Below are 17,328 nucleotides of genomic sequence, written 5' to 3'. Positions count from 1 at the left end.
ACCCGTTCAATGTTTTCTCTTTGTAGATTTAATTTCAAATTATTAACATAGATATATATGGCTTATTGGATCAATTATATATCATATATGAATATAATTAAATACAATCATATAAAAAAGATAATAAACACTCAAGAGAATAAAAAATGTGTGTTGCTATAGAGCATCAAGTAAACAGTTTTTTGCCTATACCCACAAGAAATAAAATTGATGGGACTATAATACTTACTTTTATACATGCACAATGCATGATTTTTGAATTGCCAATCGATTTTCTACATACGACATATTGACTTTCTCTGCGTCCATTTATGTAAGAAAACACATTTTATAAGTGTAAAGGGTATTAAACATATGCCAATTGAAAAACATTAAAACAACATACATTTTTACAATACGTGGTCCAGCTGTTTAATGATAATATGGCCAATCGTCCTGAAATTACTGACCTAGTTGCCAGTATATGACACGAGTTTTCAAGTTACAAGTGGTCCTGTTATATACATTTTAAACTATAAACAGAATGAAACATCTATGCTTACTTTGCATGATAAGATATTGTGGATTCGATTTTGCAGTTAGGATTCTAATAGCGTTAATTTGTCATTCTTCAGTAATAATAATTGCTTCTCGGAACTCAGTCATAAAAAAAATGATACAGGGGAGAATCAATAAAAAGGATCAAAATGCAAACACGCATTGCAATTATTTCGAAAAAAGTAGGTTTCGATTATCAGAGTAGAGTAGCTCTAGTACAAATGTCTTTATATCTAAATCTAGTGAATGGATCCAGTCTATGCTCTCCATGATAGACTAGCTCCTAGACCATGATCGAATGTAGGGAACTGAGCCAGCCTATATCCTATGTCTAATATTTTTAACATCATTCCTCTATGTAAATCTTTAAAATAGACAGGTTTTGTCTCTATGAAATTAAATTAGACAAAAAAAAGAATAATACAGAAATATATTTATTATCAGTCTAGTAGCTAGTACATCTCCATGATGATGTAATACGAAACGATACTATATGGAAAGCAGGCTATTAGAAGATTTTACTTGCTCATTATTATTACATGCATTACTGAAAATCTGAACAATATTTTTAGAATAAATCAATAATGCATTTGAGTATTTGTATATTGCCTAGAATTAAATGAGATGGTAAAGAAAGAATATTTTATTTTGTGAAAATTTACTCCGAATATTAATATTATATGCAGATATCACCTCTTGGTTGTCAAGATCATTTATTGCGCTGAAAAGGCGCTACTTTAAGGTTTCTGCCTGACTGACTTGAACGATGAAAAGACGGTTACTATTTTGGCAACAAACATTGTATAAAGTTGACTGACTAGATTGTACAATATTATATTAAGTAAACTACAGAAAAAATGAATTCGGGTAACCCGAGGTAACTTTAAAAGAAAAGCGTGTTTATTAGGGAAACACATCAATTTTGAAATGAAAAACAGTTCAGACAAAACACTAACAAAAATGCAAATATTGTGCAAGAGAAGACAATGCTGTTTTTGTTATTTGGCGTAGCACTGGCGAAAGGAAAGGATCTGAGACTATTTATCTCAGACCTTTAATAATTTCATAATACCATACACATTTAAACACAAATGATAACATGGAAAAGGAAATGTACAAACTTCCTGATCTATTTGAATATCTTACACATGAAAACAGCAGTATATATATATTTTTTTTTTAAAGTGATATATTTTATGCTGTAGACATTCAATTCAGTGAGCTTTTTATGCAGTGGTTATTTAATTCAGTGAGATCTTTCTAGGCAGTAATTATTCCAGTCGGTGATCTATTTCTATGCAGTAAGTTCTTTCTATGCTGTAGTAATTCAATTCAGTGATATCTAGATCTTTCTATGCGGTAGTTAGTCAAATCAGTGATATCTTTCTAGGCAGTCGTTATCTAATTCAGTGAGTTCCTTCTACGCAGTGATACATCAAATTCAGTGTGATCTTAATCTTTCTATGCGGCTTTTATTACATTGAGAGACATCTTTCTATGCAGTATATAGTTATTCAATTCTGTGAGCTCTTTCTATGCAGTAGTATATCTAATTCAGTGTGATCCAAATCATTCTATGTGGTAGTTATTCCATTCAATGATATCTTTCTAGACAGTAGTTACTCAATTCAAAGAGCTCATTCTATGCAGAAGTTATTTTAATACTTTTTCTATATGTAAGCTATCTCATGTGTTTCTCATGCAATACAAACATTAATGTATGGTATACAGAATACCGGTGTACCCCATCAATAATATCATATTGTATTGATATCTCGTTTCATTTCTATATTTTGTTGCTTATTATTGTTTTATAGAGAATAACAGGCTACTGTCTTTTGATATCAATGCTATCAGGTCGATGTTGATATGGGTTGGAAAGAGTGAGATAACTGAACCCCATCCGCACATATCAGCCGAGACCTGATCCAGACTCCTGTCAGAGATACTTTAAAGTTTTTAAAAATCACTTAATTTACACTGATCCATGAATTTTAATTAACTGAACCGAGAATTATAATTTACACAAATACTTTTGCTGATTTAAATAAAATGTGCATGTCTTAAATTTGGCATTCATAAATCAAGAATAAGTATATCATACATTGTCAAGTGTATTGTGTGTATTGTAAATCTTTCCAAGAATCGATCCATGTAAATTTTGTGATGTCATCATGAACGTTTCACAATGACGTCATTCAGTGCTCGTGTCTGTGTGATAAAAGTAGAGACAACCATATTCAAGGAAATTTGTTTAGATTATAGAATCTGTTTAGAAAAAAAAAGTTGTGCAACATCGAAACTGGACTTTGTAATAAAATTCAGTCTGGAAAGAACCTAATGTAAAAATGAGTCCGTCAATATATGAGGAGCTTTATTTTGATATCAGGTCAATGACTTTTGTTTTATGACTGTGACCTTGACCTCTGAGTTAGGGATAAGGATGTTGCATTACACCCTATGGGAAACATTTGTACCAAGTAATATTACAAAGTTATTGAAAGAAAAACCGTTGAATTGCAAGTGTGACATTGACCATGAAATAGGTTCTGTTTAATTAAGATGACAAGTCGTCTGATTATGGTAATATTGTTATCCCTTGATGGACGGCAGAGCTCTCGACCGGGCACGAAACCGATCTTGTTCATGCCATGTTAGCATTTGACTGCCAAGTGTGACCTTTGCCATTTAAAGTTAGGAGTTTGAAAGATGTACATGACACATTTATTATTGAGTAATTAGTGCCAAGTAATATTGAAATCCCATGATGAATGAAATATGGACCAAAAGACGGACCTGAAAACGAAATGACGGTCGGAAAAGCGCAATCATATAGTCCCCTAATCTGGTTTTGATCAGTCTGCGAGTAATTTCATCTTCAGTCTGCTAACTATCTTACTGTTGAGAAAAATAAATATCAGTTTCATGACATTAAATTTGAGGGCAAAAAAAATCACCCCACACTTAAGTGGCAGTGGCCAGTTTCGTACGTTGGTTAATTTATTTTACAGGCATTATATTTAAATGGACTTTTTGTTGTTCGTAGAACATTATCGGGCCAGGGAGAGTAAATTTGAAAATTCCACAAATATGTGCTGATACCAGTGCGGAGAAAAAGTGATAATAAATCCATTTTTGACCATTCCAGGGAAGTGTTGAGCGAATATATTGCATATTCTTAGCACTTCCTCGTGTGATATTTTAGTTTAAACAATATTTTATTATTTAAGCAACATACACATAATATGTACAACATATTTTTACATGTCAAATACATGGATTGGAAAACAAGCTAATAGATTATGTAATTCCTTTCCAGTGTGACATTTTAAGCCTGATAAGTCCGTGTTTCTATGATGATGATGATGATGATGATGATGGAAACGAGTTATTTACAAATGACTGACCTAAAACATATGTATATCGTATAAGTTCTTTCTTCTGCCGGCTTAATATACAGTATATATATTTTTGAAAATGAAAGTGGTATTAATTTTGCGTACTTTACTTCTGTGGAGTCTGTCTTCTCACGTTGATATTTCTGAGGTTCTGTATTCACCGATTTTTTCATTAATTTCAAACAGGATTATAATGACGGCTTGTATTTTCTGCGAATTTCAAATCTGCAGTCTTAGTGTCTTGCGCAGAAAATGCAGCAGATTAATTTTTCAAGCGCCTTGAGAATTGTTGCACGTTATTTTATATATACGAACATGCAAAACAGACAAGAACAAAATAGCGGGAAGAAAACAATATTTTTAACGCATGTGACCAGACGAAAAGTAATGGCGGGAAGAAAAGTGCCTTTTGTATATCTTTTGCAAATTAAACCAGATAAAAATGTTTTCAATAGCATGAAAAAAATGTCTGTATTAGAGCGTCTAAACTTGCCACCCTCACGCGCAAAATGAGCCAAAATTTACAATTTGTCTCTACGAGATAAAAAATGTAAAGTAAATCTGTTTTTATAGATTTCTAGCGTATTTAATTTAATATATTCCGTCATTAGGAATGATTTCAGAACAGTTCGCATCATTTTGCAAAAATGAAATGTTCCATCACCCTATATGCATATTTCATGAGGTCCACACACTCTAACGTCCACTGAATGATGAAATGCATGATGGGTTAATATATAAAAATGATGCTTTTACATTACTAAGTTGAAGAATTAAAAACAAAATATCGTATGTATATATATTAACTTTCATACCTTGGCGTGGCCTTATCGTAACAATTTTGCTGCTGTGTCGTCGATTAGCGTTTGAAGTCCCCAAGAAATTTTAAAATAACAAACAAGCGATTGTAAACTATATAAAAACGCGCAGAATATTTCACTTATGATTTTCTATTTATGAACAAAAGCAAGTGTTACTGGTTTTTAACTTTTATATATCTTTCGCAAATTAAACTAGATGCGGTTGTTTTCAATAGCACGATAAAATGTTATATGTTACAGTCTAAATTTGCCCACCCCTCATGCATAAAATGAGCCACAAATTAAAATTTGTCGCTGTGAGACACAAATGTAAATGTTTTAATAATTTTCTGGCGTAATTCAACGTATAATGATATATGGCATTTTCGCATCATTTTGAGAAAATGAAATGTCCACACCCTCTAAATAATAAAAATGATGCTTTTACGGTACTAAAACATTGTTAATTGTGGTAAAATTAAAAAGACATGTCTCAATATTTGTTTTATGATTTTTTTCGCATTGTTATCAGTGTTATTTTTGGAATATTCAATCTTACTGCCCCTTGCCCAAATAAGTGATTTCTTTTTCCGCAAAATTTAAACTTTGATGGGTGATTTTAGATATCTCAGGAAAATTGGACAGGTCTGTCTCTTGGGAAAAATCTCCAAGCATTCATTCATTTTTCACAACATATACTCATTCGTGGGAATCCTCTTTTCAAAAAGCATCATAGATAATCAATTGAAACATCTGACTTTTGTATATTCAAGTAACAATACAAAATCGGCCATTTCTACTTACGAAACCTGATTTTTATGTACATGCTTTAGTTTTTTCATGTCAGTTCGAAAGTAACAGAATGATTAATTTTCCTCATGAAAGGAAAGCTTTTTCTCTCTTCGGTCAGAACTGTCAATACCTGATGGGTTGGAAAATATATGAAACTGTTCGCTGCATAACACTTTGAGGTAGTTTGGCTTTAAACATGTTTCACATTAACTGTGGGTAATCAAATGCCGATTATGTCTTTTCAGAGCATTCAGACAAGACTGATAAACCTTACAATCATTTCCCTAGGGAAAATCTTTAGAATTGACTGGCTTTTGACTCCTGTGCAACTACATAATATTGTTTATAAAATTAAGTTTTTAATATCTTTGTTGTTTTTTTTCAGTCTAGTGTCTAGTTAATTGCTTAAAAAATGTACTTTGCTCTGCTCTATTTTCATTGACGATACAATGATAGATGATTTATAGCACACTTATTGCAGTTCCACTTTAAGATAAATATCAAAGTTTGATACCATATGTTCCGGTAGTTATTATCTTGATTTGAATTGTTTCAGTAAAAGAATAAGGAACAAACATCCAATTAGGATTAGCCAAGTTTAATACACGAAACAATGAAAACGAAATAAGTGCCTAAATAAGTAAGAAGAAATCATTTTTTATTAAGGATACAATTCGAAATGATGATAGATTATAATTTACATTGTACACTGTCAGTGTTTATTTAGATCGATCCATCGGAATGTTTATTTACACACAGATATAAACACTTACCATGGGAATTCGTAGCACATAATATTTAGACTGAAGTCGGAAACATTTTCCTGAAACGATTATTTTTCGTGTTAAACCTTGTGCTTCCAGAGATAATAACCAAGGTGTTTATTTACAAGATTCTTATCATTACTTCAAACCAACGGACACTAGTTTATGTTCCAAAATGTAAAACAAAATAAGAAATCAACTGAAATTTATTTTGTAATTAGGGCGCCAATATAAATTGAGTTGATAAGAAAGTGCTAACTACAATAAACGCACTGGAAAACTATTTCGGATAAAATACATCGGTTTAAGCGGACATTATTTATGCAAAATTACAGATATCGTTATTTGTATCTGTTCTGGTCGTTTCTGAACATGGATATTTTTCGGAAGGTTTGTATCCCTACATGTATATGTAATTAGATACTTTTTCTAGTAAATTTAAAAGGAAAGTTTGTTTTCAGTAAAATAATTTAAAATGAAGTATGTATCACTTAGGTATTTAAATGTTCATTTTTTTATTTGTTCTGATATGTTGTTCAAAAAGTGGGACTAATGAATATTAGCTTTCATTTAGTAAAATTCATTGCCAGGACGCTGTATTTGTTACTTTGTGATTTGTGAAAGGTGAACTGTTAAATTTCAGAGTTCGCATGATAGTTCCCACATACTGGATTCAGATTCATTGGTAATGGAGGCCTTGTGTACTATGCAATACAAAGGTAAGAAATTACAGCTAGTGATCGTTTGATGCAAATAAGAATTGTACTTGTATAACAATTTCAAATAAAGAAAATATGGAGAAAAAAATGAATTAAAATATTTTGTACCTTAGCTCCATTTTTTCGGATCGACAAAAAAAATCCTAGTGCCTAAATTTACAACTAGATAGATTAACAATGTATGTAAAGGTCATACCAGAGAAAACAATATTGCCTTATTAGCTATATACAACACTTACAAACCGATTTTATTACTGTTACTAGAAGTTAACATAAAGTGATAAAATCAAATATATATTGTGTTTCATCTATAGTAAAAGTTACAGTGTATGGTTTTTAATCTAATTCAAAGTACTGTTAAATCAATGTATGCATGAACTTGGCAATATTATGTTTACATAGACTATAAGAGCGATTGTTGATATTTTCAAATTTGGTTGCGTTATCTATTACGCTTTATCTGAAATGTTAACAAAATATAATGTATTATGAATGTACAAATAATTTGAGATTATAGAAAAATCTTTTAAATGTAAACAATGAAAACAAGAATATATAACAGGATAGTGTTTTTGTCAATCTGCAAATTTCATTGTAAAAATCTAAGACAAACATCCGATAAATAGTATGTCTTTATTTTGGAAAAAAGACATCATAAACTCTTGGGGTTTTCCCACATCTTACTAACTTTTCACATACTTCTAGAATAATAATTCATTGAAGAATATCTCAATTTACATTCTTTTCAAACAATAGACATCTTTTAGTAAAGAACTTGGCGTCTAATTAAAACATCAAGCATACTTCCTGAAATATGGAAGAAACAAAGATGGCGTAGTTTGATAATATTGAAATCTTGATATATGTGTTTTGTTTAGAAATACTCTATAATTAAAACATACACATGCGAAGCTTTATATGTATTTGGTGCAATCCAATACAGCTGCCTATAACACAAGAGTCAATAAACTTCTGGAGCATTAATACAAATACCAGCATGACCAGATAGACAGAGTTGTCGAAATGATTACTCAACTGAATTCATTCATTTAAGATTTAAATATATAGTCCAGTTTTTCTACTACAAGATCTAAACACAAATACATGGTACAAAAGTATAGATGTTGTCTTCAAAACCAATTTTTTCCAGAATTTTATACAAAGGATATTTCCTGTATTGTAATCTCGTTATTGTTATTTCGTTCGAAAATCTTCATGATGAATACGTAGCTATACATGTATTTTTAATAATATGTTGATGTGAATATTCTGTTCTAATTGTATTATAATCATTGTTGCAGAAAACTACATTCATGTGTCAACATTTGCTGTTATTAACAGGGATATACACAGATCATTGTGGATTATAAATGAAAGTTAGTAAAATGTCTTCTTCCTTTATATTACAGATTATGTTGATTAACTTTTGTCCAGTAATAACTTGACATTCACAAATTTTATTCAAGTATGTAATAAATGATTAAAAAATGATGTTTTGTCATTTTATTCAAACGTCCATACATTTGTAATAATAAAATTTTAAAGCTGATTTTAAACAATAAACTGCTACGAAAATTTCTTTCACAATTCATACAAAAAATGTTTGCATTAACAGAATGAAAGTATGATAGGTGATAGGTGATAGAAAATCATGCAGTCATATATTAAAGAAAACCGGAATTCTGAAGCGTATAAATTGTCTATAAATATATATAAGGGCTAAGGTATGTATTTTGGAGGTTAATACCCATGAATTCATCAAAATAGCTGTATTATTCTTACCAACCGCGCATGATGAAACTGTGTTAAAGTAACTACTTTTCTTAAAAAGAAATCATATTTAAATTATGTTTTATTACTTTCAGGTTGGATCTTTAAAAGCGACCACGTTACCTAACTGGAATAGCCGTTTTGAAGGAGATGTATATTCTTATTGCTTTGAATATTACAAATATATGGACATTTGTTTCGTAATGTGAAATGATAACTTTCTCGAAAATGTCAGGACAGAAACATTCAATAATTACATTCTAACCATATCAAGTTGTGTAAGATGTGCAAACAGTGACAAAAAATCATGATGGAATATATTGAACATCTTGTAATCTTTCACAATTTGTAATTATTTCTATGATAACTAATGGCAATACATGCAAGCAACATGTATTTTGTCTGTTTACAGAAAGTTAAATGCAAAAGGAATTGTATTCTTTTTCACACAGTATCAGTTACCTTTGACATTCAGTTTTCTGAAACTTATCAGAAATTTTACTCGTTATCTTGGCTTTCCTGTATATACTTATTCTTTATTAGATGACATATACATGTATAATTACATAACACAGTGCTTAAATTCTGATAGCAACAGCAAAACTCATCTTTTCATCAGATTTCAGAATGTCTAGAATTTTGAGTGCAATGTTATCACTCATTTTATTTATCTGATTTAAGATAGATACACACAATATCAACATAGGTCGCTTATCAGAATTCTGATAGCCATAACAACGGTCAGATTTTCTTCTGTCAGATTTCAATTGTTTTGTAACGGCTTATCGGAATTCGGATAGCAACATTGACACCTCTGTTTATAATTCAGATAGTAAAGTCAATGTCTAGAATTTTGAGTGCAATGTTATCACTCATTTTATTTATCTGATTTAAGATAGATACACACAATATCAACATAGGTCGCTTATCAGAATTCTGATAGCCATAACAACGGTCAGATTTTCTTCTGTCAGATTTCAATTGTTTTGTAACGGCTTATCGGAATTCGGATAGCAACATTGACACCTCTGTTTATAATTCATATAGTAAAGTCAATGTTCTTGTTTTCTACTGCCTGCTCTCAAATGGTGTTTATCTGAATTCGGATAGCAAACACAACGCACAGTTTCTCTACTGTTCGGCTCCAGATCGTTTTACGCTGTGGCTTAGGCGAATTCGGATAACAACGATAATACATAAACAAGATCTATTTCATATATTCCTGATGATATGCAAAACTTATAGTTATTTCAATTCAGATAGCAAAGTCAATGCTAGGTTTTTGAACTGCATGATTGCTTATCTGAATTTGGATAGCAAAAACGAAACACAATTTTTATTCTGTCCAACTTTAGATAGTCAGTATTTTATAGACCTGTCTGAATTCGGAGAATAATACAAACTCACAATTTGGTCAAGTGTATTACTTGTTCGTTTAATGATCAGGTACAAGGTCTCTTCCGTAAACTATCGTATTTGGTAAAGTGTATATTTGCTTAGGACAGCGTAGCATAATGAATATTGGATTTAATCTGACAGATATTTTGTATTTGTATAATTGATATAAAATGAATTGAAGATAATCTAAGTCTGCCTTTTATCTGATTTCGGATAGAGCAGTTTTCTTATACATATTTAGATATGCGGTTTCCTGTTCCCTGCTCGAGGTGTCTTATATTTAATATATATTCATGATTATTAAAGTTATGAAACATTTACTTGTTCTTTTTGTGATTTTCTGATAAGTTCTCGATAAATCAAGCATTTTGACAGTTTGGAAACTGTCAAATACAATTGGAACGTGTTTTTTTCTAGTTTATATCTGTTTTATACTTATTTTCGCCTTACCAAAGCTGCAGTCAACACCCTCATATCCATCTGCACAAGTACAAGTGTACCCATTAATAATATCTGTACATATTCCGTCGTTTCTGCACGGCTCCGAGTCACATTCATTGATATCTAGTAACAAAATGAAATGCATCGTTTATAAACTGTTATGAAATATATTTATTTGGTGCCTACCAGTCACCGGACAGGAATATATACCGGACAAACGTAATAACAGCTTAATTTTGATTATATCGCTGTTTTCGGCTAATCAGAAACATAGAGCATTTTGTTTTGACTGTCATATATAAGCATTGACCTGACAATAACGTATTAAGGAAGAATATTGTACCAAACATCACACGTGTTTCCTTAAATATCGAAAGATGGATTTAGAACTGACTGTTGTACACTTTAAGAATTGTTTTAGCAATCACATTTATAATTAAAGTATCTTAATTTGATTTAAATAAATTTGTAACATATTTATCATCTTATGACATATATGTAAATATTCGCGACTTCTCAACTTAACTAAACAGTATTTCAAAAAATAGATTCAAGATAATCTTGTATTTCAAAATCGTTCAATCTAACTAGATAATAAGATCTACATGAAGAATAGATCGGGTTCTTACCATCTGTACAGGCTGTACCTTCATATCCAGCAGAACATTTGCATGTAAAACTATTTACCAGATCTACACACGTGCCGCCGTTCTGACATGGGTTCGACGAGCATTCGTCGACATCTGATAACATATAATTCTTAGACAGTTTTATCAATGATAAAGGAAGGTTCATCCAGTCAGTAATGATAGGCACATTATTATGTTGAAGCAATGCAGAGTTGTTTTCCGACATTGTGATTGTACAGTCAAAAAATGACATTCCGCATGCATCTGTTTTTAATCTGCCAAAACTTTCATCACATAAATTTTAAAACTAAACTGAGTTTAGTTCTTTCTAATGTAAAAATCTAAAAAAAAAACGTCTTTGCTGTATTAAGTCCCTTCAACACTATAATGTTTTGAATATTGTTGCAAGCAATTACCTAATTTTCCATTACGTTAAAACTAAGTTTTATTTAAAACAAGATGTACGGATATCTCAAGTTCAGTTCTTACCGTTTTGGCAGTGAGTACCATCATATCCAGGCAAACAGGTACATGAATAACCGTTAACACTATCTTCACAAGTGCCGCCATGTTCACATGGATTGGATGAACATTCATTGATATCTTAAACACATACACATGTACATTTGTGCTACTATTCAAATTCCATATTAAACGAAACAAAGTATATCTAATAGTACAAAAGGGAACATTGTATTCAAGTTTACAACTTTATTACATATCTGACGTAGTGAAATAAATCTATATTACATAGTTTTGATATTACACTCGTATGATAAAGCTTTTGATGGACGTCGTTTAAAGTGTAGGAGATGTTGGTCGAATTGACTTGGGATATAAAAGGTAAAGATAGGAGAAATTTGATGTTTCAGTTAAAATCGCTATGTAATAGCACTATTTGAATATTATATCAATAATTGTAACCAGTTTCATAACGTTAATGCTAGATTTTATTTAAAACAAGACGTACGGGTATCTCGCTTCAGTAATCTGTGAAGAAAGGTTCCTACCGTGTTCGCATTGAGTACCATCATATACAAAGTTTCATTTAAAGTAAGATGTATGGATATTTCATGTATGTGTAGTTCTTACCGTTTTCGCATTGAGTACCACCATATCCAGGCAAACAAACACATGAAAAATCGTTAACACTGTCTTTACAAGTACCGCCATGTTGACAGGGATTTGATGAACATTCATTGATATCTGAAACAAATACAAATGTATATTTAATGCTACTATCTATAATCCTGTTATAATGAATAACCATACATGTAGATATTAAATAATTTAAATTAGTTCAGATGCTGAAACAGTGAACAACATTATACAGTGAAACACTTTAAATATTTTTATTCTCTGCTGAAGCCCGCCCGCTTAGCTCAGTAGGGAGAGCGTTGGTCTACGGATGACGGGGTTGCGAGTTCGATCCTCGGGCGGGGCGTATGTTCTCCGTGACGATTTGATTAAAGACATTATGCTTGAAATCATTCGTCCTCCACCTCTGATAATTCATGTGGGGAAGTTGGCAGTTACCTGCGGAGAACAGGTTTGTACTGGTACAGAATCCAGAAACACTGGTTAGGTTAACTGCCCGCCGTTACATGACTGAACTACTGTTGAAAAGCGGCGTTAAACCCAAAACAAACAAAAAACGTATTCTCTGCTGAGGATTATGCTGTTCCATGAAGTGATCTTGCCGATTTTCAAAACTTCAGGTAATTACTTAAACCATAATGTTTCCATTTTAATCATAACAAGAACCACGATGGACTTAGCCATCCCTCATAAAAATGTTTCATGTAAAATGTTGCTAAGAGGAGGCAATAATTTGAAAACATATAAGTATACAAGTTAACATATGATTAATAGTTACATTATATACACTTTCTTTACCATACGCGAAAAAATTAAATAAATGCCTTTCAGAAGTTTCAAGTAAAAATAAATGGAGGTACTTCAAGAAGTTTGAGAATGTAGACTTGTGGTTCTGATATATTGCACATCCTCTCAATGTACTTAGTCATTTTGAAAGGTTTATTCGCAAAATCCCTTCGTGAGATTATTCAAGTACGCATAGTAGAGTTATGGTTTTGTACACTTCACTTTTCCAAGGTCCGTCTTTATATGATCATTTCAGAACTGATAGAATTATGCATGGGTCTTATAGAATTAATAAAGGAAGATTATTACAAAATAGGCAAAATATAGCTATGGTTCCTGTTCACTGCATTTTGCCTTGATGATTTCTGTCATTGCTTGCTGTTATAAGAGAGACCCTCTAATAGTGTCAGAGTTCTACCACGAGGCAGAGTGTAAGGAGTAAATTAAACTGCACTCCTCATAATGGACTCTTCTACTGTGTAAAGGTTTGACAAAGTCCCTTCCATAATTTTGGAATCAAGCTCCGGACGAAACAAAAATAAACGCATGGACGGAAGCAAAGAAAATAAATGACTACTTTTATTAAAGTTAACAAACCATTTTGTTTTACAGAAAACGTTAGCAAGAGAGAGAGAGAGAGAGAGAGACAGACAGACAGACAGGCAGACGATTTACTTATTTCGCAACTTGTTCCATCATATCCAGGGGGACAAGTACACAATCTTCCATTCACTTGGTCTGTACACGTGCCGCCATTCAAACATGGATTGGACTCGCAATCATTGATATCTACGTCAAACAAATAAAGAAAATACAGACGCAAGAATTTCATTTTTCCTATCTGAATACCTAATAACCCCGAATTATATAAGTTAGGTGTCAGTACCCTCCTCTGAGCTAAAGACCATTTATGAATATATCTCCATGTGGATATACATTATGCATTTGCTGTGTTGTAACCTGTCAGTAAAAACCATCGGAAAACGTTTTTCCTGCTCTCTCTCTGTTTGTCCGTCGGTATGTCCGTCCGTCTGTCTCTGTCTATTTATACAATGGACACAAAAATAAAATATCCAACCAACAGGGAGTTCGTTTCAATCATCTTTAGCGAGACTTCATGTTTCTTACACACGACGCTGGCAGTAAGTTTGAATTGTCAAAGATAAACACCAAAATATGTAATAAAAGAAGCTAGTATATTGAGATAGTTTGTGTTTACTTTATTTGCAATATGAAATAAAGAGAAACACATAATTTGTTGTTTTTTTCTCTACAAAACATATCATGAATCTCCAAGCACAAAACAATTATACTCTTTGTATAGTTCAAATGAAAATCCACGAACCTGTATCGCAGTTAACACCATAGAAACCTGCATCACATAAACACGTAAACCCGTTTACTTTATCTTCGCATAATCCACCATTCAGACATGGGGTTGAGGAACATTCGTTGATGTCTAAAAAAGGAGGTTTACTTGATAAATCGCACTGTTGTGTCAGATAACAGGTAAAAGCTTTAGCTGTTATAGCAAAAATAAATTCATGACAATCTAACAAATAAAAAATATTAAATTAGGCGATTACACAATGATGTTCATATATGACGAAATATTTGATAGCTGCAATTATAATACATATTATGAATATTAAGAACTTAATCATATGTTTTAAACTACAATTCGTTTATTTTTATCGCACTAATGATTCCCTATTGTAAACGATTTCTTTGATCTGTCCATTTTAAAAACTAACTGAGATTTCCATAAAATATGCATTTGTAAGTATATCTATATATATGTAAAGATTTCATTTGATGATAAAAACAATTTTCTTTCTTATATGAAAGTGTTATGTTTGAAGCTTGGACATAATGTGTGTATGTTTATAGTTACCACACATAAAACAACTCTGAATAAAAAACGGATTTTGTAACAGATTTTACACAACACGCTGATTTCTTAATCCGTAAATGTTTCGACCCGAACATAACGAGCAATCAAAACTTTGTGTACTTCTCAATAGCGTTAGTGTTCACCCATAATAATTGTATTTTGCTATTTCGAATTATATATAACAAATTTGTACAAGAAGTAAAGGAAATAATTGCTTGTTGAAACATCATACTAGTTTCACACATAGTTCCACCATATCCAGCGGCACAATTGCAACTGTACTCAGCGACATGATCTTCACAGCTTGCGCCATGTTGACACGGATTTGAAGAGCATTCATTAATATCTGTTTAATAATGTAACGTTGTGTATTAGAATAGGAATAAGACATTACAGTTAGCTAATCTTATTCCATAAACCACATGAATGCAACAATATAAAATCATGTGACTACAATGATGCAATCATATGACAAAATCACCACATAAAACTATTCTTCTAAGATATTTGCCATTGTTGTCACGATAACTCGTTTGAAATTATATTTAATTAATGATTTGTAATTACGAGATAATTATGTTAAGTTATAAAGGTCAAGGTAGTTAAGTTCATAGCTTATTTTACAGTCTTAAACTAGTTAATGTGTCTAACATAGAATTTAGGTATTAGACCCGTAACAGAGAAACCTCCTTTTGAAGAGTTTTCAATATCTACCATAAACCTATTTTGATTGAAATTGTTCAGGGGGCGTAGGTTCAAGCTCCACTGGGACTAATTTTTTCTCTCCTTATTTTCCTTTTTTTCTAGTAACTCTTGACTTATTTCAAGACTTGATTGATTGTACAAAAGTGGAATGTTTTCATTTAATTAGCTATGTACTGCTGTTCAAAGTGAATTTACACCTGAATTGGGCAGAGTTAGACATCTTTAAAAATACTGAGTTACATGTGGTTAACGTTCTTTATTCGCCTTCACTCTTTAGATTACATATTGTGGAAGAAATGTAGGTAGGTTTTACTTCTGCCCCAAGGTTATTTTTGAATGAAATGAGCATAATGTAAAATAAACCTGCAGGACACGACCTTCATTTTTCAATGAAGCTGGCTTCTGTCTCATTAAATCCGTTTACTTGAGGCACACTAGGAAAAATGATACTTACAGTTCTTTTTGCGGGTTTTATAATTATTTATCAATTGTTTGATGTTTCATTTATCGAAATTTATGGAATAATGAATTATCTGCAAATGTTTTGGACATCATAACTTTGAACTTTGTCTCTATTTGAGCTTGAGCAAATACAGTAACATTATACAAAATTTACAAAAGCTGCACCGTAAAAGTTGATTAAAATTGCAGCACAGTGCGAAGCACGGTCAACTTTGAGAATATACCAAATTAATGCCTTCTTTAAACATTGCTATGAGGGGTTCTATAAAAAGCCTCCTCGTACTTGGATTCAGTGTTGTTATACTATCTTTTCCTTTGAGATCATAGGGTTTATTCAACATGTGTGGTAGAGTTACGCTTAAGCCGGTGCTAGGGGGCGTGATAGGTGCTGTACATTTTATTACCTCTCATTAACAGACTGCTATTCTTCTTCTTGATTGCATTCTTAGCTCCCAAAGAATCTTTTTAACAAATTGTATTAATACATTTCCTACCTGTTTCACAAAAGGGGCCCTTATAACCTTCTGGACAGATGCAGTGGAAGCCAGCAATATCATCCTTACAGGTACCACCATTTTGACATGGCTTGGATAAACATTCATTGATATCTGTAAAACGCAACAGGGCATGGGTCTTTAATAACAAAATTCATGTCAGTCGTCAATGTTGTTTTACAAACGTCAAGGCAACAAAATCATTATACACAAAGTAAAATGACTTTTATAACGACAGATCATTATTTGAATCTTGTTCTTCTAAAGAGCTTTTTACGATAGCAACCTTTATTTAGATATGTGTCATTCACAAACTGTAAAAAGATTCTGCCCTTGCTTATTGCATGGAATATATTTGGGAAAACTGATATTTCAAATATTAAAAAAAGAGATTTCATTTCAACCGTCTATAGCTAATTTCGTACACCCGACATTGGCAACAATGCACCGGTAAAATTGAACGTAAATGGCAAAAAAGTTTGAATTATCAGCTAAGCACCAAGCGATATGATAGAGGCAACTTGTACTTAAGTTTTGAGACAGACTGTGATTTCTTTATTTGCGACAGTAAATAAAGACCGATTCTTATTTTGTGCTTTCCTGTAAACCATATTACACACCTCTTGGCACAAAAGAAGTAT

At 31.8% G+C, this 17,328-nt stretch overlaps 1 protein-coding gene across 3 annotated transcripts in view; it reads right to left on the bottom strand.

Annotated features, from left to right (window-relative positions):
- Window positions 1-17,328, bottom strand: part of LOC123542781 (von Willebrand factor D and EGF domain-containing protein-like) — a 78,422-nt gene that overhangs the window by 26,630 nt on the left and 34,464 nt on the right. The window contains exons 27-34 of one of the 3 annotated variants that reach the window (XM_053531540.1): window positions 16,688-16,801; window positions 15,259-15,372; window positions 14,478-14,591; window positions 13,808-13,921; window positions 12,341-12,454; window positions 11,738-11,851; window positions 11,249-11,362; window positions 10,629-10,742 (exon numbers count right to left, since the gene is read on the bottom strand). In XM_053531540.1, the coding sequence (XP_053387515.1) occupies window positions 10,629-10,742; window positions 11,249-11,362; window positions 11,738-11,851; window positions 12,341-12,454; window positions 13,808-13,921; window positions 14,478-14,591; window positions 15,259-15,372; window positions 16,688-16,801 (912 nt within the window). The remainder of the gene's footprint in view (window positions 1-10,628; window positions 10,743-11,248; window positions 11,363-11,737; window positions 11,852-12,340; window positions 12,455-13,807; window positions 13,922-14,477; window positions 14,592-15,258; window positions 15,373-16,687; window positions 16,802-17,328) is intronic. The other 2 variants (XM_053531542.1, XM_053531541.1) reach the window with 2 other exon arrangements.

The sequence above is a fragment of the Mercenaria mercenaria genome, chromosome 19, assembly GCF_021730395.1.
Source record: "Mercenaria mercenaria strain notata chromosome 19, MADL_Memer_1, whole genome shotgun sequence".
In the NCBI taxonomy this organism is placed as follows: Eukaryota; Metazoa; Mollusca; class Bivalvia; order Venerida; family Veneridae; genus Mercenaria; species Mercenaria mercenaria.
This window is presented reverse-complemented; position numbering and strand designations above follow the sequence as displayed.